Source organism: Lucilia sericata, unplaced genomic scaffold, assembly GCF_015586225.1.
Source record: "Lucilia sericata isolate MDLA Ls3-8-SP2 unplaced genomic scaffold, ASM1558622v1 Contig000477F_arrow, whole genome shotgun sequence".
NCBI lineage: Eukaryota > Metazoa > Arthropoda > Insecta > Diptera > Calliphoridae > Lucilia > Lucilia sericata.
The window spans coordinates 20,489-45,909 of NW_023994492.1; the positions used below are offsets into that span (position 1 = coordinate 20,489).

Genomic DNA, 25,421 nt, shown 5'->3' on the forward strand with positions numbered 1-25,421 from the left:
TTCAGTTCTAGTTCAGTTCTAGTTCAGTTCTAGTTCAGTTCTAGTTCAGTTCTAGTTCAGTTTCTAGTTCAGTTCTAGTTCAGTTCTAGTTCAGTTCTAGTTCAGTTCTAGTTCAGTTCTAGTTTCAGTTCTAGTTCAGTTCTAGTTCAGTTCTAGTTCAGTTCTAGTTCAGTTCTAGTTCAGTTCTAGTTCAGTTCTAGTTCAGTTCTAGTTCAGTTCTAGTTCAGTTCTAGTTCAGTTCTAGTTCAGTTCTAGTTCAGTTCTAGTTCAGTTCTAGTTCAGTTCTAGTTCAGTTCTAGTTAGTTCTAGTTCAGTTCTAGTTCAGTTCTAGTTCAGTTCAGTTCTAGTCAGTTCTAGTTCAGTTCTAGTTCAGTTCTAGTTCAGTTCTAGTTCAGTTCTAGTTCAGTTCTAGTTCAGTTCTAGTTCAGTTCTAGTTCAGTTCTAGTTCAGTTCTAGTTCAGTTCTAGTTCAGTTCTAGTTCAGTTCTAGTTCAGTTCTAGTTCAGTTCTAGTTCAGTTCTAGTTCAGTTCTAGTTCAGTTCTAGTTCAGTTCTAGTTCAGTTCTAGTTCAGTTCTAGTTCAGTTCTAGTTCAGTTCTAGTTCAGTTCTAGTTCAGTTCTAGTTCAGTTCTAGTTCAGTTCTAGTTTAGTTCTAGTTCAGTTCTAGTTCAGTTCTAGTTCAGTTCTAGTTCAGTTCTAGTTCAGTTCTAGTTCAGTTCTAGTTCAGTTCTAGTTCAGTTCTAGTTCAGTTCTAGTTTAGTTCTAGTTCAGTTCTAGTTCAGTTCTAGTTCAGTTCTAGTTCAGTTCTAGTTCAGTTCTAGTTCAGTTCTAGTTCAGTTCTAGTTCAGTTCTAGTTTAGTTCTAGTTCAGTTCTAGTTCAGTTCTAGTTCAGTTCTAGTTCAGTTCTAGTTCAGTTCTAGTTCAGTTCTAGTTCAGTTCTAGTTCAGTTCTAGTTCAGTTCTAGTTCAGTTCTAGTTCAGTTCTAGTTCAGTTCTAGTTCAGTTCTAGTTCAGTTCTAGTTCAGTTCTAGTTCAGTTCTAGTTCAGTTCTAGTTCAGTTCTAGTTCAGTTCTAGTTCAGTTCTAGTTCAGTTCTAGTTCTAGTTCCGTTCTAGTTCAGTTCTAGTTCAGTTCTAGTTCAGTTCTAGTTCAGTTCTAGTTCAGTTCTAGTTCAGTTCTAGTTCCAGTTCTAGTTCAGTTCTAGTTCCAGTTCAGTTCTTGTTAGTTTGGACCTTTAGAATTGGACCTGTCTCTATAGGGTTAATTTGATTAGTATTGTCAGCCACAAATTAATTGAAAACTGATTAAGTACACAGCTGATTTTTTAACTAAAAAATATTTGGTGTTTTTTTAACAAATTTTTTTCACACAATAAATTAAATAAATTCTTTTTTTTGTTAATATCAAATTAAAATACTTATATTATTTAACAATTCTTAACCAAATTGAGGACATTTCTCAAACAGCTGAATTAATTTACTACTATTCGAAAACAACCCTGACTGTTAACAGCTGTGTGTCAAACATATACCGTTATATATCAATTTCCTTCAACTCTCAATTTTCTACTGTTGCTATTTCTATATGTATTGTGTAAGTGTGTTTGTATGTGAGTGTTGGTGGTATTGAAGTCAAAAAAAGAAAGCGAGAGAATGAAAAATTATTCAAGAAAATTTTAACTTAAAGAAAAACTTATTCTAAAAACTTACGAGAAAAAAATTTAGGGAAAAAAGTAAATTTTAGCGAAATAAAATTAGTAATAAATAAAATCTTTTAAAATGTATCAAAACTAAGTGAAATATTAAAGAAAAGGTGAAAAAATGTATTATAAAAGGTAAATTATCTTTAAAGAAAAATTGTGAAAAAATGTTAAGAAGAAAACTGATACATAATTTTTTCTAGACTAAGATTTTTACAAAATTTGTTTAAATAAATTTAAGTTTTAAAGTAATTAAAATAAGATAATTATTTAACTTGCTTTAAAATTTAGCGAAATTGTGTGATTTTTCAAAGGTCCCTTTAATTTTATGGATTATTTCGTCTGAGGAATTTTCTATAACTCGCCCACTCTATTTATTATTAATGTTGAAGAAGACATGGCAGCTGTTGAACATACCTTTCACGGTACTTGGGAGGTGAGTAGTAGTTTCTTTGTTTGAAAATTCCTTCGATTATTTTCTCAACTTTTTTACTTAATTATTTTGCTTTTTAATAAATTTTTGCAGATTGTTTCCTGTACCTTTGAGGGGAAAAAAGAAATATCCGGTTTAGAGGGGTGAGTGTGTGTGTGTTAGTGCAGATTTATGGAAAAATCAATTATTTTTTGTTTGTTTGTTAATTTCGTATTTTCGATATTATTGTTTTTGTTTGTTTGTGTGTGTGTGTGTTTGTTTGTAGCATTAAATTTCGTCTGGACGATACAAGTGATATAACATGGTATAATGATTTGGTCAGCCCGTTGCCAGAAACAAAAGACTGCGATACATGTTGTGATTCGGCTAGTGTTCTATTCAGTTGTGAAACTTTTGAAGTTAATGAAAGCAATCCACGTTTAATCTTTGGAGCATTTGCTGGACACAGTATAGAATTTAATGTAAGTTTAAAGTTTTATAATACGATTTTAAGACATTTTAATAATTCTTGAAAGGGTAAATCTCCTCCAAAAGTTCTCTGGACTATAGACTATATAATAAACTATTGACTAGAGTAGACTATAGGCTAAACTAGAATATGGAGTAGACTAGACTATAGACTAGACTATAGACTAGACTAGACTAGACTATACTAGACTATAGACTAGACTATAGACTAGACTATAGACTAGACTATAGACTAGACTATAGACTAGACTATAGACTAGACTATAGACTAGACTAGCTAGACTATAGACTAGACTATAGACTAGACTATAGACTAGACTATAGACTAGACTATAGACTAGACTATAGACTAGACTATAGACTAGACTATAGACTAGACTATAGACTCTATAGACTAGACTATAGACTAGACTATAGACTAGACTATAGACTACTAGACTAGACTATAGACTAGACTATAGACTAGACTATAGACTAGACTATAGACTAGACTATAGACTAGACTATAGACTAGACTATAGACAGACTATAGACTAGACTATAGACTAGACTATAGACTAGACTATAGACTAGACTATAGACTAGACTATAGACTAGACTATAGACTAGACTATAGACTAGACTATAGACTAGACTATAGACTAGACTATAGACTAGACTATAGACTAGACTATAGACTAGACTATAGACTAGACTATAGACTAGACTATAGACTAGACTATAGACTAGACTATAGACTAGACTATAGACTAGACTATAGACTAGACTATAGACTAGACTATAGACTAGACTATAGACTAGACTATAGACTAGACTATAGACTAGACTATAGACTAGACTATAGACTAGACTATAGACTAGACTATAGACTAGACTATAGACTAGACTATAGACTAGACTATAGACTAGACTATAGACTAGACTATAGACTAGACCATAGACTAGACTATAGACTAGACTATAGACTAGACTATAGACTAGACTATAGACTAGACTATAGACTAGACTATAGACTAGACTATAGACTAGACTATAGACTAGACTATAGACTAGACTATAGACTAGACTATAGACTAGACTATAGACTAGACTATAGACTAGACTATAGACTAGACTATAGACTAGACTATAGACTAGACTATAGACTAGACTATAGACTAGACAATAGACTAGACTATAGACTAGACTATAGACTAGACTATAGACTAGACTATAGACTAGACAATAGACTAGACTATAGACTAGACTATAGACTAGACTATAGACTAGACTATAGACTAGACTATAGACTAGACTATAGACTAGTTTCTTAAATATTTTTGCCTGAATTTCTTTATTAGACATCTACCTTAACACCTTCTGATTCCCTAATACTCTACTGTGAGAACTGGTATGCGGTGGAATGCAAACGTTTGAAAGAGGGCCAGGCTGCTGGACAGGAAAAAGAATTCTCTTTTGCCGAAGCCTTAAATGAATCATACTTTAGTGATGTTATTATCAAAAGCTCTGATGGTTTTGAGGTAAACTTGCACATTAAAACAAAATGGACTTTAACGAAATTAATCTAAAATTCCACTTTCCTTCCAGTATCACGTTCATGCGTCTATATTACGCCTAAACGGTTTTGATTGCAGCATGTGTGTACATGCTACCAGCGCCATTTCATTGCCTCAGACTGTATGTAGAAATTATGATTCCCTTACCATAAAAAGTAAAGATAATGCCAGTGTACCCAATTCCCCGAATCCCATTAAAATTTCGGTGACAATGACCAGCACCACAAAGCAAACGGAACAGGAACAGCAAAAATCTTTACCCCGCCTCAATTTATCACCCATTTACTTGCAACCGCCTACAGAAACATGTCATGCCAACAATAGCACTTCACTAAGAACTCAACATCACTCCCAGCTGTCGTCCTCCTTTAATTGTTTGTCGACCAAGACCCAAGCGAATGGTAGTACCTTACATCTACTCAATCAAGAGAGTGGTTCGGGCATGCGTCGTTTTCCACCCAATTCCCATTCGGATTCTCATTTGGAAACCCATAATTTAAAGCCTCAATCAAAAAATATTTTTAATTTTTGTCAAGATCTCATGCTGCAACATTCAACGGATGTCTGCAGTTCAACCGGTTGTAATACACGTCGACCACCTTTATCACCCTATCGTGCCAGAAGTCCTTCACCATTTCCCAGTTCTATGGATACACCACCTTCGTCACCTTTGACTCCGGTGGGTGTTTTATATGATCTTCCTGCATTTCTACTAACGCCCATATTACATTGGCTTTATACGGAATCATTGATGCCCGATATGAACGAGGATGTTTGCGAGAAACTTATCAATTTTGCCGAGTCCCAACCTTCGCTAATGAAGTTGGCTGAACCCGCTAAGAGATATTTGAAAATGATTAAATTGAAGAAGTGTAAGTAGAAGTGTAATTTGGAAGTTATGTGTTGGTTACAAAGGATGCGAGATCTTTCTTATTTTTATTATTCTTTTTCTTCATTCCAGTTGTTGTCAATATAATAATGGATTTACATAGTATTTTAAATCGTGTCATACAAACCATTAATCCAGTTACTATATCACATGAACCCGCCTTACTATATGCCACATTTAAGGATAGTTTAAGAGAATGTTCTATAGGTGAGTTGGTACACAACTAGTTAATATTTTGGACTACTAAAACTTGTTAAAACTTTCCACTTTTTTTAGGATGTGCCAAAATTTTACAATTTTGCAATATATTTATTAAGGATGCCGCCGATATAGCACGTTATCAAAAGAATGAAATAATTAAATATGTACGCACACGTATACCCATATTTATGTCACAATTGCATCAGCTCTTACGCAATATATTAAATGTATTTTTAAGTCTAACACCTGATGAAAAAGATGAATTAGCTAATTACTTAGTACCTGAGGTAAGTAACACTCAAAGTTTATTTACAACTTAAAATCATACTTCTTTGATGAATGACTTTTTATTACAGATTGAAACCACTTTATTGATTTTAACTAGTGTGATAGAAGAAATCAAAAATTCTTTAGAAAAAATGTGTAAAGTAAGTTTAAAACTCTAAACAATTTAAATCACAATTAATTTATTTCTTATTTTGTAGGATTTAAAATGCTCACATTTAGATTTATCCTTAAAATATGCTACCGATGATGCGGTAGCCATGCAAATACAAAATAACACTTTCATTACCGCCAACAATGCCATGGATGATAATACCGTTAGCACTTTATTTAGTCAGCCACCATTATCGCCACGTCCTCGCCGAGGTCCACCCATAGGTTTGACGCTCTATGATAATCCCTCGGATAAGCAGCGTCTAATGAGTGCCGAAAATGATTTGAAATTTGTTTTATACATGTATGAGGTGAGAAAAATGAGAGATATTTATGGACGCATATCAGCTGCTTTGGATATAATAAGGGATAAAAAGTAGGTTTTTTGAAATGGGAAAATATTGAGGTTTTATTAATTTATTGTTATCATTTTAGAACTACTTATTGTGAAATGGATTTCTTGAGTAAACGCAGCACTATAAATCAAAATTTAGAACAATTGATTGTAGATATACCCAGTTATATATTGATTATGGAAAATCTATCGGATCGTTTGGAGGAGAAATTGGGTTGGAAGGAATTTAAGTTTTGTTTTAAGTTGGCGACTTCTCAAATTGTAAGTTTGAAGTTAAAATTTATCAAAAATGTTCTCCATATGACCAAAAAATTAAAAAAGGAGTGATTTTATAGGAAATTTGCTCAAAGAAAAACTTTTATCAAAAAAAAATTTTTTTTTGTCGAAATTTTCTTAAAAGAGAAATTTTTTCTTACAAAAATTTTCTTAGAGACATATTTTACCGAAAATTTTTTCAAAGAAAAACTATTATCAAAACAGAAACTTTTGTTGAAATTTTCTTAAAAAAGTTTTTGTTGAAATTTTATCAAAAATTTTCTTAAAAGTGAAATTTTATCGATAGTTTCCTTAAAAGAGAAATCTTATCGAAAATTTCCTTAAAAGAGAAATCTTATCAAAAATTTCCTTAAAAGAGAAATTTTATCAAAAATTTTCTTAAAAGAGTAATTTTATCAATTTTTTTTTAAAAGAGAAATTTTGTCGAAAATTTCCTTAAAAGAGAAATTTTATCGAAAATTTCCTTAAAAGAGAAATTTTATCGAAAATTTCCTTAAAAGAGAGACTTTATCGAAAATTTCCTTAAAAGAGAAGTTTTATAGAAAATTTCCTTAAAAGAGAAACTTTATCGACAAATTTCTTAAAGAGAATCTTATCGAAAGTTTCCTTAAAAGAGAAATTTTATTGATAATTTCCTTAAAAGAGAAATTTTATCGAAAATTTCCTTAAAAGAGAAATTTTATCGAAAATTTCCTTAAAAGAGAAATTTTATCGAAAATTTCCTTAAAAGAGAAATTTTATCGAAAATTTCCTTAAAGAGAAATTTTATCGAAAATTTCCTTAAAAGAGAAAGTTTATCGAAAATTTCCTTAAAAGAGAAATTTTATCGAAAATTCCCTTAAAAGAGAAATTTTATCGAAAATTCCCTTAAAAGAGAAATTTTATCGAAAATTCCCTTAAAAGAGAAATTTTATCGAAAATTTCCTTAAAAGAGAAATTTTATCGAAAATTTCCTTAAAAGAGAAATTTTATCGAAAATTTCCTTAAAAGAGAAATTTTATCGAAAATTTCCTTAAAAGAGAAACTTTATCGAAAATTTCCTTAAAAGAGAAACTTTAACGAAAATTTCCTTAAAAGAGAAACTTTATCGAAAATTTCTTTAAAAGAGAAATTTTATGGAAAATTTCCTTAAAAGAGGAATTTTATCGAAAATTTCCTTAAAAAAGGAGAGACTTTATCGAAAGTTTTCTTAAAAAAGAAATTTTATTGAAAATTTTCTTAAGAGAAATTTTTAGAAACTTTATAAAAAAAATCTGCTAAAAAATATTCTATTAAATTTATCGCTTATTTTGATATTATCTCCTTTCAGAACGGTGTTATAGTAAAGATATTTGATCATAAGTCTGCTTTAAAAGAAGCCATGAGTCAGGTAAAGTTCGAAAATTTTAAATTCCAAACCAAAAATCATTTAAAAAAAAATCTCTTTTTAACAGATTTGCAAACTGGTGCAAAAACAGGAATTTACACAAACTCTAATCGAATTGGGTCTATTGGAACCTTCAAACATTTTAGAAAGTGAATTGAAATCATTGCAAAAAGATGATCCCTTTGAATTAAGTTTAGATCCTTTGCTTTTGGAAAGGCAACATAACTATGATTATAAAAGTGTTAAGGTATTTAGAGAAGAATTTAAATTTTATCTAATTTGTTGGAGTCTAAAAGTTTTTTGTTCTATTTTAAAGCTTAACCTAATACGTCACTTATGTGAACCACCCATAGCGGTGAATAGTAATCTCTCGAAAAATGCTTTGCGACTTTTGCACTCAGCCCAATTGGCCGATATGGAATTTGAGGTGCACACTTTCCACAATCCTCCAACAATGACAGTTGAGTCTAATGTCACAAATAGAAACACTTTAGATATACAAAGTATGGAAGCTCTGAAAGCACCCATACAAGTTCATACATTTCGTGCACATCGTGTAATTGTATCGGCCAGATGTGAATGGTTTAAGAAGGCTTTAATGTCTGGTATGCAGGAATGTTTAACAAGGTAGGTGGTTAAATGTTATTTTTAATTATAGTTTTTAATATTTTATTTGTTTGTTTTTTTTTTCAGAAAAATCATTATAACTGATACTTCACCGGTGATCTTTAGACGTTTGCTGTTATTTTTGTATGGTGCTCCGATTGATAAAACTGTTGGTGCTGAACAAATATGTGAATTGATGTTATTAGCTGATAAATATTCTATAGATGATTTAAAGGTAAATTTAAATTTCTTTAAAGAGAAACTTTATCAAAAAATTATCGAAAATTTCCTTAAAGAGAAAATTAACCTTAAAGTGAAAATTTATCGAAAATTTCCTTTAAGAGAAAATTTACCGAAAATGTCCTTGAAGAGAATATTTATGGAAAATTTCCCTTGAGGAGAAATTTTATCAAAAATTTTCCTTAAAGAGAAATTTTATAAAAAAAAATTCCTTAAAGAGAAAATTTATCGAAAGTTTTGCTTAAAGAGAAAATTTATCGAAAGTTTTGCTTAAAGAAAAAATTTATTGAAAATTTCCTTAAAGAGAAATTTTATCGAAAATTTTCCTTAAGGAGAAAATTTATCAAAAATTTCCTTAAAGAAAAAATTTATCGAAAATTTCCTTAAAGAGAAAATTTATTGAAAATATCCTTAAAGAGAAAATTTCTAAAAATTTCCCTAAAGACAGAATTTCTAAAAAATTTCCTTAAATAGAAAATTTGTCGAAAATTTCCTTAAAGAGAAAATTTATCGAAAATTTCCTTAAAGAGAAATTTTATCGATAATTTTCCTTAAAGAGAAATTTTATCGATAATTTTCTTTAAAAAGAAGATTTTTCGAAAATTTTGCTTAAAGAGAAAATTTATAGAAAAATTTCCTTAAAGAGAAAATGTATCAAAAATTTCTTTAAAGAGAAAATGTATCAAAAATTTCCTTAAAAAGAAAATTTATCAAAAATTTCCTTAAAAAGAAAATTTATCAAAAATTTTCTTAAAGAGAAAATTTATCAAAAATTTCCTTAATGAGATAATTTATTGAAAAAATCCTTAAAAATAAAATTTATCAAAAATTTCCTTAAAGAGAAAATTTATCAAAAATTTCCTTAAAGAGAAAATTTATAAAAAATTTCCTTAAAGAGAAAATTTATAAAAAATTTCCTTAAAGAGGAAATTTATAAAAAATTTCCTTAAAGAGAAAATTTATCAAAAATTTCCTTAAAGAGAAAATTTATCGAAAATTTCCTTAAAGAGAAAAATTTATCGAAAATTTCCTTAAAGAGAAAATTTAACGAAAATGTCCTTAAAGAGAAAATTAAACGAAAATTTATTTTTTTAAAATTTGTTAAAAATTTATCTTAATTAATTTCATTTAATTTTTTTTAGGAATTATGTGAAAATACTTTAAATTCACAAATCGATGAACATTCAGTTTTATGTCTTTTGGGTATAGCCGATCATTATATGGCATCGGCTTTAAAATCTAAGTGTCTTTCATTTTTATCACAAAATTCACATCTTACAAAGGCTGCTATGTTTAAGGAATTATCACGACCCTTACAAGTAAGTTAATAAAAATAAATTAAAAGATTTTATATAGAAATTAATACATAATTTGTTTTTATTACCAGCTTGAGGTAATGGATTTGATACATTGGTATGGACGTGTCACTGAACCCTGGAACGATACGGGCGGTTTTAAACCACGCAGCACTTCCAGACACAGTTTAAAAAGTCCCTCAAAACCCCGCTCACGTTCTAGAAAATCATCACCATCTTTTATGTGACACTGACTCTTAAGAAGCAATGGCTATTAAATGATATTTAAAATAATAATAAAAATCTAAAAGGTTAGCAAATGATAAATGAACTTTTATGTTTTTTTAAATTTTAATATTTTTGTTTTTAATTTTAGGAAAACATTTTAAGCAATTGTTCCGATATTCTTTTTCAATTAAGTTTACTATTGATGTTAGCATAAGTATAAAAATTGAAAAAAAAAACTAAAAACCAAAAAACACTTTTTCTAAAACATATACACAAACAACATTTTAATAGGAACAAGAAAATAAAAACTAAATTTAAAAAAAAATTATTAAAATTACAAAACCAAACAAACTATTTAAGCTAGTAAACCAAGAAAACCATTATTAACTAATGGCACCATTTAAATATTATAATTTTTCATAAAATTTAAAATTATTTTAAAAAGTAATCAAATCTAATAATGTTATCAAAACAACGTATATTTTCCAAATAATTATTTTTGTCCTGTGTATTTTAATTAATAACAAAACCAACATCACCACCACACTCTTCTACATATCTTAAATCAAAGTTTTATGCTTAAATGTACCTTAAATTTCTAAATTATTTTAAAACGTATTTTTAATATAAAAAAAGTGTAATATTAAATTTTTTAAAAAAAGTACATAATAATATTTTTCGATAACCAATTTTTCTTCTTTAGAGATTTAGTTGTTTAAATGTATAAATCGTTTTTCTCTTAATTAAAAATATCTTTAAAGTTTATAACAAATGTATATTTTCTTTAGCAACAAAAGTGAATTTTCTTAATATTAAACTAAAATATTTTTTTGAGTTTATTAAAAATTATAAAAAAATATGTGACTTTAACTTTTTTTAAAAAAGAGATGTTTTAAAATGTTTTTATTCTTTTAGTTTTTTTTTTAAAGAAATAACAAAAAAACAAAATGTATTCATCATTAAATGTATTGTATGTATCTGTATTTATTGTTGTCTTTTTAAAATCTCTTTAAAACCAAAAAAACCCAGAAAATTAATAAAAATTTGAATATTTACAAGTATATGAAGGTTATTGGATTGTTTTATTAGCATTAATACATATTAAAACATTTAGTGGAAATACTCAACATAGTTGTCTTTAGTATCTTTTACAAAATTTGTTAAAAATTTTAAGCTTTTTGAGAGCAAATTATTTTGTATTAATCTTGTTTTATAAACATTTTTAGTTTAGAAAACAAACTAAATTCCATTTAGAAAACAAACTAAATTCCATTTCTCATTTAAAAGCTGTAACAATGTTTAAAATATACAAATAAATACTTTTAAACATTGTCTATCTAGTAACGGTTTTTTATACCGACGGTTGCCACATTTACAAAGTTGTTTCTAATCATTTACAAGCTTCCATATTGTTTACAAGCGTATTTTTATTGCTGGCAATGCTTTCATTAGTACTAATAGTTGTATTGTTTTAGCAAGCCTAGAGGTATGCTTTACTTTTACTAATTTGTTTGTTAAATTGTAATAGATTTAACTAAATGAGAATTTGTGGGTTTATTTGGCACAAAATAAACGGAAAAATGCAATTTGCTTAAATTCAATATGTATTTCGATGGATTAATCTTATAACTAGTCTCTTGAAAAGTCGATTGACTAGTCTATTGTGTATTTGAAACTAGTGAATTGTTTTTTGGCTAGTCGATTGACTATTTTATTGACTAGTCTTTTGCTTAATATACGGACTGTTCTATAGACTAGAATAGACTTCTGACTAGTTCATTGACTAGTCTAATGATTAGTCTGCTGAATAGTCTATTGACAATTTTATTGACAAGTTTATTGACTGTCTAATATATGGACTATGCTATTACTAGACATATGACTATACTATTGAATAGTCTATTGATTAGGCTTTGACTATATACGATTAATTCATACACTGACTAGACTTTTGTCTAATATAAGGATTAATCTATGGGCTATTCTACTGACTAGTCTATGGACTGTGATTTTGTCTATTGACTAGTATATTTACTAATCCATTGACTAGCTTATTGACTAATGTATGGACCAGTTTATAAAATATTTAGACTAAACTATTGACTAGTATATTGATAAGTCTATTGATTAGTTTTTACCTAGCCTATTGAGTATATCATTGACTATTCTATAAATTAATCTATGGGTTTGTCTATTGGCAGGTCTAGTCTTTTGACTAATATATTTACTAATCCATTGACTAGTCTATTGACTGGTCTATGGACTAGTTTATGAAAGCCTATTGGCTATTCTAGTGACTATTTTCTTAAATAGTCTAGATAGACTAATCTAATAGCTAGTCTATTGAATAATCTATTGACAATTTTATTGACTGTCTAATATACGGACTATTCTATAGACTAGACATATGACTATAGTATTGAATAGTCTATTGAATAGTCTATGGATTAATCCGTACACTGACTAGTCTTTTGTCTAATATATGGATTAATCTATGGGCTATTCTGCTAACTAGCCTATAGACTAGTTTATAAAACATTTAGAATAAACTGTTAACTAGTATATTGATAAGTCTATTGACTAGTTTTTACCTAGCCTATTGAATATATTATTGACTATTCTATTAATTAATCTATGGACTAGTCTATCGGCCATTCTAGTCTTTTGACTAATAGACTTACTAATCCATTGACTGGTCTATGGACTAGTTTATGAAACAGTCTATTGGCTATTCTAGTGACTATTCTCTTAACTAGTCTATTGAAAGGTCTATTCACGGTCTAGTATATTGAATATTGACTAGTCTGTAGTCTATTAACTAGTCTGTAGACTGACCTATTGTCTAAATTTCGGACTAATATATGGACTATTCTATTGACTAGTATATGGACTATTTTATTGACTAGGCTATGGACTATTCTATTGACTAGTATATGGACTATTCTATTGACTAGACTATGGACTATTGGATCTATTGACTGGTCCATTATCTAATCTACAGACTATTGTATTTATTAGTCTATTGCCTAACCTACAGACTAGTCCATGGTCTAGTCTATTGACTAGGCTATCGACTTGTATATGGATTAATCTATTGATTAGTCTATGGACTAGTTTATTGTCTAATCCATGGACTAGTTTATTGAAAAGTCCAGGGTTTACTGACTGTTCCATTACGTAATTACGAACTATCGTATTGACTAGTTTATAGACTGGCCTACTGTGTTATCTGCGGACTGGTGTATTGACTGAGTTATGGACTTGTCTATGGACTTATCCTATCTATTAATTAATGAAATAGTTTATTGAAAATTTACTGGTCTATTAACTATTCTACGGACTGGTATATTTACTAGTCTATATTTTAATCTATGGACTAGTATTGCTACGTCTATTGAATAATATAGGCTATGTCAGTGGACAATAAAGTAGGAAAGTCCGATGAAAAGTATTTTAACTAATCGATTACGTAGTTTTAGCTAATCTATGGACTGATCGTAAGGGAACCAGGGTATTTTTCGATGTAAAAAAATTACAAAATAATTAATTATAATTAAGTAATTATCATTTATATTAATCCAAGAAAGGTAAACATAAATAACAAAAACAAAACTTCTCAAGGGTCAAAATTCAAGTTTCTTAAGGACCCATAGTTAAGTAACAAAAGTCATATAGTATTATCCTTTAAAATGGACATAATCATTCTGACTGCAATACATTAAGGGGAACAATTGTAACAATGCTTAAAGTAAATAATAAAGTCAACTTTAACACTTCTGTTGTATAAAAACACACTCATTTATCTTCCAGCATAAGGAGCTATCTCTATAGAATATGTATGTGTATAGGGTAGCCCACAAAAAGTGGTATAACATTTCCGACCAAAATCGCACTTTAAGTCATAAATCATATATATTTTTTTTTATCAAACTAGATATGCATTTAAGTACTAAGGTTAAGAAAAATTTTGAAAACTTTCAGTTTGATATTGCACTGGATCCACCCTAATATTCTTGTCATATGTTGACATACATCTTTGGTTGTGTGCAATTTTTCATTATTTCTGCACTTAAGCATGATTTGTTTTGTTAAATACGTGTTTTGTGGACAATTTATGACAGGAAAGAAAATTAAGAAAACAAAAACAAACATAAGAAAAACTTTTGTCATTAAAAATGAGGAGTCATATAAAAAGGGTTAATGTGTTGTTGTTTTATTTCATTATTTTTATTATCAATGGCTACTTAGTATAATTATTGCTGAAGTGACACTTTGCAACATAAGATATGCTGAACACCCTTGGCGATTAAAATGTGGAATTTCAAATAAACAAACTATAGCAAAACAAACTATACAAATCATGCACTTAATAACTAACTACTAACTAACTAACTAACTAACTAACTAACTAACTAACTAACTAACTAACTACTAACTAACTAACTAACTAACTAACTAACTAACTAACTAACTAACTACAACTACTAACTAACTAACTAACTAACTAACTAACTAACTAACTACTAACTAACTAACTAACTAACTAACTAACTAACTAACTAACTAACTAACTAACTAACTAACTAACTAACTAACTAACTAACTAACTACTAACTAACTAACTAACTAACTAACTAACTAACTAACTAACTAACTAACTAACTAACTAACTACTAACTAACTAACTAACTAACTAACTAACTAACTAACTAACTAACTAACTACTAACTAACTAACTAACTAACTAACTAACTAACTAACTAACTAACTAACTAACTAACTAACTAACTAACTAACTAACTAACTAACTAACTAACTAACTAACTAACTAACTAACTAACTACTAACTAACTAACTACTAACTAACTAACTAACTAACTAACTAACTAACTAACTAACTAACTAACTAACTAACTAACTAACTAACTAACTAACTAACTAACTACTAACTAACTAACTAACTAACTAACTAACTAACTAACTAACTAACTAACTAACTAACTAACTAACTAACTAACTAACTAACTACTAACTAACTAACTAACTAACTAACTAACTAACTAACTAACTAACTAACTAACTAACTAACTAACTAACTAACTAACTAACTAACTAACTAACTAACTAACTAACTAACTAACTAACTAACTAACTAACTAACTAACTAACTAACTAACTAACTAACTAACTACTAACTAACTAACTAACTAACTAACTACTAACTAACTAACTAACTAACTAACTAACTAACTAACTAACTAACTAACTAACTAACTAACTACTAACTAACTAACTAACTAACTAACTAACTACTAACTAACTAACTAACTAACTACTAACTAACTAACTAACTAACTAACTAACTAACTAACTAACTAACTAACTAACTAACTAACTAACTACTAACTAACTAACTAACTAACTAACTAACTAACTAACTAACTAACTAACTAACTAACTAACTAACTAACTAACTAACTAACTAACTAACTAACTAACTAACTAACTACTAACTAACTAACTAACTAACTAACTACTACTAACTAACTAACTAACTAACTAACTACTAACTAACTAACTACTAACTAACTAACTAACTAACTAACTACTAACTAACTAACTAACTAACTAACTAACTAACTAACTAACTAACTAACTAACTAACTAACTAACTAACTACTAACTAACTAACTAACTAACTAACTAACTAACTAACTAACTAACTACTAACTAACTAACTAACTAACTAACTAACTAACTAACTAACTAACTAACTAACTACTAACTAACTAACTAACTAACTAACTAACTAACTAACTAACTAACTAACTAACTAACTAACTAACTAACTAACTAACTAACTAACTAACTAACTAACTAACTAACTAACTACTAACTAACTAACTAACTAACTAACTAACTAACTAACTAACTACTAACTAACTAACTAACTAACTAACTAACTAACTAACTAACTAACTAACTAACTACTAACTAACTAACTAACTAACTAACTAACTAACTAACTAACTAACTAACTAACTAACTAACTAACTAACTAACTACTAACTAACTAACTACTAACTAACTAACTAACTAACTAACTAACTAACTAACTAACTAACTAACTAACTAACTACTAACTAACTAACTAACTAACTAACTCTAACTAACTAACTAACTAACTAACTAACTAACTAACTACTAACTAACTACTAACTAACTAACTAACTAACTAACTAACTAACTAACTAACTAACTAACTAACATAACTAACTAACTACTACTAACTAACTAACTAACAACTAACTAACTAACTACTAACTAAACTACTAACTAACTAACTAACTAACTAACTACTAACTACTAACAAAATTTTACATCTGGGAAACCATCAGAGCTAGAACTTCTCAAGATCTTAGAAACTATTGGATGTAGAACCACGAAACATCAATATTACATTTGGGTAATAAATTGACGGATTAGCAATAGAATAATACATGCATATGCATCGGTCCAACTCCGATATGAGTTCTAAATTCGGAATTATTTTTATAACAATCAGTTTATCATTGATTACCTAGGTATTTAGAAATATCATAGCAGCGTTTTTTTTGCATCAAGATTCGTCAATTACTTGTTTACAACTTTCGTTAAGTTCATTTTAAAAACAAATTCATTTCATAGTTTTTCTAAGAAACCGTTTGTTACATTTCACAAAAAATCCTTAACAACAAATGAAATGAAAAACAAAATACTTAAAGAAATAACAATAACAACTACAACACTTACTAAATCCTATCCTACAAAACATCATACACAACGAAAAAAAGGAAGAAAAATGAGCAAGAAATTCAAATATTAATTTGCGAAACACTATTAGTAAAAGGAAAAAAAAAAAAAAAAAAACAACAACAAAATTCATTCATGCACAGTTAAAGGAAAACAAAAAGGAAAATAGAAAATAGACAACACGAAGAAAAAGTGGGTGACTAGCACACAGACAGCTGTAGTAATAGTGTGGCGAATTCTCACTTCACAGAACAGAAAGAGAATAGAAAAGAAATTGAAAACAACAAAGGGGAGCCTAGAGATAAGAAACTCATAAAAAGCTTTTGCTCTCTCTGGCTCTTTATAAAATGTTAGGCATCCGCCCTAAAGATATATCTTAAAATTGAGTACAATTTTAAGTCATAAGATGAGTAAATTTACCGTTATATTTATAAGAGTAATAAAAAATGGCAGGGAAAAATTAAGGTTACCATGACAAAATATAATATTTTGAGTAAAAAGGGGAGTAAATTGTAGGATACAGAGCTAAATGTTGTTGTTTTTGTTTAGTGGTAAAGTGAAAAGAAACCGATTACATGTGCCGTTTCGGGGGGGGGCAAACACACACACAAACTTGCCAACAAACAATTCGTATTAAACGATGAGTTCTGTTTTTTCTCTTTTTTGTTGTCTTTTGGGAGAGTCAGTGCAAAAGCGATTGTACGAGTGTGTTGTAATCAGACAAACAATTTTATCTACCACTATTGTTCAGACAAGGCTTTGACTTTCGTCTTAACGGCGGACGTCCTTGTCGTGCGTGCGTGTATATTATTTTTTTCCAAACGCAATGTACCGTTAAAACGTCCTGTGCACAAAATAATAAAAGAAAAAATACTTTATTTTAAATAGAAAAAATAAAAAATTAAATTTATATAAAACTTAATTGGAAAAAAGCCTTTACTTACAAATAAAAAGTTAATGTTTTAAAAATTATTCATAATTAAAATGTTTTAAGGAAATTTTTACTAAAATAGGTTGGTTTTATATAAAATTTTGCTAAAAGAAGAAAAAAAAAAAATGACGTGAAGAAAAAAAAGTGAAGTGTGTTTAACTTGAAAATTAAAATTTTCCTATACAAAAACAAAAAAAATTGTTCCTGTATACACAAAAAATTTTATGTGCTAAAAAGAAAGAAAAAAACCTATAAGAAAAACAATTATATATTTTGTTAGATTTTTTTGTTCAATTTCTAATAATTAGAAAGAAATTTAGCAGAAGAAAAATATGTAGTGTGTGAAAATTTTCTTATGTGCGCATAATTTATTTGAACTATATTTTTTTCTACATTTAATTTTTCCAAAAAGTCAAAAGAGGAACCTGGTTGCCATTTAACGCAATGCGTCGTTCATTCCTTGAGTGTGACATGTGTGTGTATGTGTGAATGTGTATTTGTGTGAGTCTATGAAAGTCATGAAGTGCTGCCAGATCCCAGCAGTTCGACAAAGAGTCAATGCATACGAAAAAGACAGTAATTTCCACTAATAGTTAACCACCTGGATGATCGTAATTCGTATGTTTTGGGTCATTCGTCACGAATGTACCCTTTGTAATCGAGAATGAAGACAGTCGTCACTTTAGTGTCCCCTTTGTAAGCGAGAGCGGAGGCAATCGTCTCTTTACTGTCTCTTTGTAGGGTGTAGAGTGATAGGGATAGAGATGAGTTTTAAAAATTTTTCTATTGATTGAGCCGCGCTGAATCCGAATCTGTCTTCAGAACTTGACATCTAGTTAGTTAGTTAGTTAGTTAGTTAGTTAGTTAGTTAGTTAGTTAGTTAGTTATAGTTAGTTAGTTAGTTAGTTCGTTAGTTAGTTAGTTAGTTAGTTAGTTAGTTAGTTCGTTAGTTAGTTCGTTAGTTCGTTTAGTTAGTTAGTTCGTTAGTTCGTTAGTTAGTTCGTTAGTTAGTTCGTTCGTTCGATCGTTCGTTCGTTCGTTAGTTTCGTTCGTTATTAGTGTAGTTCTTCGTTCGTTAGTTCGTTCGTTCGTTCGTTAGTTCGTTCGTTCGTTCGTTCGTTCGTTCGTTAGTTCGTTCGTTCGTTCGTTCGTTCGTTCGTTCTTCGTTCGTTCGTTCGTTTCGTTCGTTCGTTCGTTCGTTCGTTGTTCGTTCGGTCGTTCGTTCGTTTCGTTCGTTCGTTCGTTCGTTCGTTCGTTCGTTCGTTCGTTCGTTCGTTCGTTCGTTCGTTCTTTCGTTCGTTCGTTCGTTAGTTCGTTCGTTCGTTCGTTCGTTGTTAGTTCGTTCGTCGTTCGTTAGTTCGTTCTTCGTTCGTTTCGTTCGTTCGTTCGTTCGTTCGTTCGTTCGTTCGTTCGTTCGTTCAGTTCGTTCGTTCGTTCGTTCGTTCGTTCGTTCGTTAGTTCGTTCGTTAGTTCGTTCGTTCGTTCGTTCGTTCGTTAGTTCGTTCGTTCGTTCGTTCGTTCGTTCGTTCGTTCGTTCGTTCGTTCGTTCGTTCGTTGTTCGTCGTCGTTCGTTCGTTCGTTCGTTCGTTCGTTCGTTCTTCGTTCGTTCGTTCGTTCGTTGTGCGTTCGTTCGTTCGTTCGTTTCGTTCAGTTCGTTCGTTCGTTCGTTCGTTCGTTCGTTCGTTCGTTCGTTCGTAGTTTTCGTTCGTTCGTTCGTTCGTTCGTTCGTTTCGTTCTTCGTTCGTTCGTCGTTCGTGTCGTTCGTTCGTTCGTTCGTTCGTTCGTTCGTTTCGTTCGTTGTTCGTTCGTTCGTTCGTTCGTTCGTTCGTTCTTCGTTCGTTCGTTCGTTCGTTCGTTCGTTCGTTCGTTCGTTCGTTCGTTCGTTCGTTCGTTCGTTCGTTCGTTCGTTCGTTGTTCTTTCGTTCGTTCGTTCGTTTCGTTCGTTTCGTTCGTTCGTTCGTTCGTTCGTTCGTTCGTTCGTTTCGTTCGTTCGTTCGTTCGTTCGTTCGTTCGTTCGTTCGTTCGTTTGTTTTTTCGTTCGTTTTCGTTCGTTCGTTCGTTCGTTCGTTCGTTTAGTTCGTTCGTTCGTTCGTTCGTTCGTTTCGTTCGTTCGTTTCGTTCGTTCGTTCGTTCGTTCGTTCGTTCGTTCGTTCGTTCGTTCGTTCGTTCGTTGTTCGTCGTTCGTTCGTTTCTTCGTTCGTTCGTTCGTTCGTTTCGTTTCGTCGTTCGTTCGTTCGTAGTTAGTTAGTTAGTTAGTTAGTTAGTTAGCCTCCTCTGGTTCCCCCCCTCTGGCAACTATTGTGCTTGCATTTTTTATTTATACCGTTAGACTGAAAATTCCACTCATAGAAGAGAGTTTTGTATTTATTAGAAGAGTATTTATTAGAGTGGGAGTATAAAAATTTTCACTTACAGTTATATTGTTTGTTGTTGTTATTTGTCTATTCATTTGGCACCATATTTTAATTTTGGAGGGTGTTTTTTTGCCTATTTCATTGCCCAATTTTTCTGGTCTTTTTCCACTATTTACAAAATTTGGGGTAAATTTTCTCTATAAATTTTGATTTCTCATTACACAAAACTAAACTTTTTTCTCTATTATATATTTCTTGTTTTTCGCAGTTTTGTTGTTATTTATTATTTATTATTGCTGAGTTGTTATACCATAATAAAAATAAACAGCACAAAAACAGCAGTTTCATGTGTTTTTTTTTTTTGTTTTTGGGGAAAATTCTATTAAACTTGTTCATTTTATCTGGTAAAAAGTTTTTTCCAAACTTTTCATTGTAATAAAATTTTCTTACGTTTCGTGCTGTTGTTGTTGTTTTCGCTATTTATTATTTTTGTGTACTTGATTTCTTTTTCTTTTGTTTTATTTCATTTTGCTAGTTTATCCCTTTTGTTTTTCCATATTCGTTGTGCTGTTGTTGTGAGGAGGTTGTGTGGAGTACATGACAAGGTCGTTTGAGATTTTTAGACATTTTCTTGTTCTTGTGCTGGCTGGCTGTTCGACGGCAGACTGACGGACGGACTTATAGTTTTCTAGGTATTTGCGTGTAACTGTGAATGAATTGTTTAGAGACATCTAGCAATAAAATAGTTTTACAAGAATTTGTTTTTTTTTTTTTTTTTGGGGAGAAATTTCGTTTTCATTTTAGATATCAGCTGATTCATAGATACTTACAATTTGCGAAAAAACTATTGTTATGTTAAGACTTTTGAGTTTAAATTTTATATGGAAAGGGGTATTGAACATATTGATTGAATGTATTGCTTAAAAAATAGGGCCCAAAGTAGTAAATTTAAAATCTGTAAGATTTTTTTACGTTAAAAGTTCTTTGTTTGTAATATATTTAATAAAATAACTTTATAAAATTTCTTGAAATCGGACTTCTAAATTTTTAACAATATTTTCAAGAGATCCTCAACTCTATAAAATTTGATAAAGTGATCAATGTTATTGTGAAACACATTAATGTCAATATCAATACGAAATTTAAGACCTTCCTCTAATGATGCTAGAATCAATTGGTGATCGCTTTTGTATATTGTCTGAGGGCTTTATATGAGGACTATATTCTGATATATGCTACATATATGTTTTCTTATCAATCAGGATAAACGGCCTGAAATCTAGGTAATTCTGCTTCATAAAAGGTGCTGAATTATCTTATTTTGAAAGCACATTACGCAGTTCCTTAGAAGTTTGTGATAAAGTGTATGTTAAAACCGATTGGTTGGTTAATAAATCTAGATTTAGTTCTAATATATAATGGTTTTATACCATTATGTTTTATTTCAAAATATTAAAGAAATACTTTTTTATTTCAAATTCAAAATAAAATTTATTGACCGTAAATAATTTTTTTTATTATACATATTGCAATGTTTTCTTTAAAAAACTAACAAAGAAAGCAAAATAAAATCTAATAATATTTAATGTTTTAAAATGGCTGTCATAAAGTGATATGAATGTATTGTATATACGTCCAGTATTATAGTAGAGTCCAGTCCATTAAGAGAAAATACATTAAAATAATAATAATAATATTTTTTCAATCTTATGTGAACTATTTGTACGTGATTTTGCAACAATTGCATTTCGGATTTTAGATTATAAGAGTATTTGTTGTTATTGCTTCTAATAAGGAGATTATAGACATTTTTTATAAAGACTTACATACGTAGCAACACAGACATACCGGCAGTTTGTGGTGGGCACTATCGCTTAAATGATCAAACTTTCTTTGGGATACTTAGCAAGACCTTTCGAATAAATTGTTTTTAAATAAGATACAAGATACCAACCTACAAGACCGCTGGGTTGTACATATTTTCTTACACAAAGACGTAAAAAGAATAATCAAATGTACCATGTAACATTCTTAGAATTATATATTTATTTGTATTTCAATATTCTTGCGTCCGTTTCTTTATAACAATTGTACTTATTTTCTATATAATATTAAGAGGAAGCATGTATATATGTATATGTGTGCATTTAGTAAATATTTATGTATTTTTTATACATACATAGTATATCTGTGTGCAACATTAACTGAAAATTGCAATTGTATTAAATATTTGAATGTTGCAAGCATTACATCAAAAGCAGATACAAATACATACCTATTTACAAATATAGATATAGTAATACAAATGTATGCGTTTGTAGGTATAGAGTGACATGAAATTTGAATATATGGTTTTTGTTGAAATGCAATTTTAAACAATTATGAACTTTAAAAATCTTCAATAGAAAAATAATTGAGACGGGCAAGGTGTATTCCTAAAGATTTTTGTATGAGAAAATACCTGTTACACTGTATATAACAAATCTTCTTATATCCATACAACAATTGTCAAGATGATAGTAAGAAATGAAGATAATGCTGCACAAAAATTTATACATACGTATGTATGTATGTGTGTGTTTAAAATTTAATTCAGTTTAAGGAAAGCTAAAGCTTTTGGAACAATAATATCTAACTAACAAATGTATACTAACTTGTACAAACTAACTAAAGTGATTCTCTTTACTACGTGACAAGATCAAATTTGGAAAATGGTCGTTAAATTCTAAGAAATGCATACAAACTCACTTTGCCTAAAAGTAAATTAAATCATTTATTAAATTAATCTACCATGAATTTAAAAATACAAACCAGTTCATTAGAAAAATATTTTTGGAACAAAAGCCCAGGAAAACAGACTGTAGACTAGACTATTGACTAGACTATAGGCTAATCTATATACTAGACCAGACTATAAACTGTAGATGAGACTATATAAAAGACTATAGACTAGAACATAGACTAGACTATTGACTAGACTATAGACTAGAGTATAGGCTAGAGTATTAAACTAGACTATTGACTAAACTATAGACTAGACTATAGACTAGACTATAGACTAGACTATAGACTAGACTATAGACTAGACTATAGACTAGACTATAGACTAGACTATAGACTAGACTATAGACTAGACTATAGACTAGACTATAGACTAGACTATAGACTAGACTATAGACTAGACTACAGACTAGACTATAGACTAGACTATAGACTAGACTATAGACTAGACTATAGACTAGACTACAGACTAGACTATAGACTAGACTATAGACTAGACTATAGACTAGACTATAGACTAGACTATAGACTAGACTATAGACTAGACTATAGACTAGACTATAGACTAGACTATAGACTAGACTACAGACTAGACTATAGACTAGACTATAGACTAGACTATAGACTAGACTACAGACTAGACTATAGACTAGACTATAGACTAGACTATAGACTAGACTATAGACTAGACTATAGACTAGACTATAGACTAGACTATAGACTAGACTATAGACTAGACTATAGACTAGACTATAGACTAGACTATAGACTAGACTATAGACTAGACTATAGACTAGACTATAGACTAGACTATAGACTAGACTATAGACTAGACTATAGACTAGACTATAGACTAGACTATAGACTAGACTATAGACTAGACTATAGACTAGACTATAGACTAGACTATAGACTAGACTATAGACTAGACTATAGACTAGACTATAGACTAGACTATAGACTAGACTATAGACTAGACTATAGACTAGACTATAGACTAGACTATAGACTAGACTATAGACTAGACTATAGACTAGACTATAGACTAGACTATAGACTAGACTATAGACTAGACTATAGACTAGACTATAGACTAGACTATAGACTAGGACTATAGACTAGACTATAGACTAGACTATAGACTAGACTATAGACTAGACTACTAGACCTAGACCTATAGACTAGACTATAGCCTAGACTATAGACTGACTATAGACTAGACTATAGACTAGACTATAGACTAGACTATAGACTAGACTATAGACTAGACTATAGACTAGACTATAGACTAGACTATAGACTAGACTATAGACTAGACTATAGACTAGACTATAGACTAGACTATAGACTAGACTATAGACTAGACTATAGACTAGACTATAGACCTAGACTATAGACTAGACTATAGACTAGACTATAGACTAGACTATAGACTAGACTATAGACTAGACTAAACTAGAAGCTAAGACTATAGACTAGACTATAGACTAGACTATAGACTAACTAGACTAGACTATAGACTAGACTATAGGACTAGACTATAGACTAGACTATAGACTAGACTATAGACTAGACTATAGACTAGACTATAGACTAGGACTATAGACTAGACTATAGACTAGACTAGACTATAGACTAGACTATAGACTAGACTATAGACTAGACTATAGACTAGACTATAGACTAGACTATAGACTAGACTATAGACTAGACTATAGACTAGACTATAGACTAGACTATAGACTAGACTATAGACTAGACTATAGACTAGACTATAGACTAGACTATAGACTAGACTATAGACTAGACTACAGACTAGACTATAGACTAGACTATAGACTAGACTATAGACTAGACTATAGACTAGACTATAGACTAGACTATAGACTAGACTATAGACTAGACTATAGACTAGACTATAGACTAGACTATAGACTAGACTATAGACTAGACTATAGACTAGACTATAGACTAGACTATAGACTAGACTATAGACTAGACTATAGACTAGACTATAGACTAGACTATAGACTAGACTATAGACTAGACTATAGACTAGACTATAGACTAGACTATAGACTAGACTATAGACTAGACTATAGACTAGACTATAGACTAGACTATAGACTAGACTATAGACTAGACTATAGACTAGACTATAGACTAGACTATAGACTAGACTATAGACTAGACTATAGACTAGACTAAGACTAGACTATAGACTAGACTAGACTAGACTATAGACTAGACTATAGACTAGACTATAGACTAGACTATAGACTAGACTATAGACTAGACTATAGACTAGACTATAGACTAGACTATAGACTAGACTATAGACTAGACTATAGACTAGACTATAGACTAGACTATAGACTAGACTATAGACTAGACTATAGACTAGACTATAGACTAGACTATAGACTAGACTATAGACTAGACTATAGACTAGACTATAGACTAGACTATAGACTAGAACTAATAGACTAGACTATAGACTAGACTATAGACTAGACT

The 25,421-nt window shown here is 29.8% G+C and overlaps 2 protein-coding genes across 6 annotated transcripts in view; both read left to right on the forward strand.

Moving 5' to 3' along the window:
- Positions 1-1,127: 1,127 nt before the first annotated feature.
- LOC119605347 lies at positions 1,128-10,326 on the forward strand. Of its 4 annotated transcripts, none has more exons than XR_005231577.1 (18): positions 1,128-1,830; positions 1,987-2,131; positions 2,222-2,271; positions 2,394-2,589; positions 3,937-4,116; positions 4,184-5,024; positions 5,114-5,248; positions 5,318-5,529; positions 5,599-5,670; positions 5,728-6,056; positions 6,116-6,296; positions 7,621-7,680; positions 7,745-7,924; positions 7,994-8,304; positions 8,371-8,518; positions 9,666-9,842; positions 9,911-10,129; positions 10,195-10,326. XR_005231577.1 is itself a non-coding variant. In XM_037958388.1 (17 exons), the coding sequence occupies exons 2-17, from the start codon at positions 2,093-2,095 to the stop codon at positions 10,064-10,066; spliced, it is 3,267 nt and encodes a 1,088-aa protein (XP_037814316.1). In that variant the 5' UTR covers positions 1,128-1,830; positions 1,987-2,092; the 3' UTR covers positions 10,067-10,130. The 4 variants fall into 4 exon arrangements, 1 of the variants encoding a protein (XP_037814316.1); XR_005231579.1 differs by having other exon boundaries at positions 2,010-2,131; XM_037958388.1 differs by lacking the exon at positions 10,195-10,326 and having other exon boundaries at positions 9,911-10,130.
- A 7,264-nt stretch (positions 10,327-17,590) lies between these two features.
- The window catches only part of LOC119605342, a 105,460-nt gene continuing 97,629 nt past the window's right edge, over positions 17,591-25,421 (forward strand). For both annotated transcript variants that reach the window (XM_037958383.1, XM_037958382.1), the window contains exon 1: positions 17,591-17,851. The gene's annotated coding sequence lies outside the window, so the exon portion shown is untranslated. The remainder of the gene's footprint in view (positions 17,852-25,421) is intronic.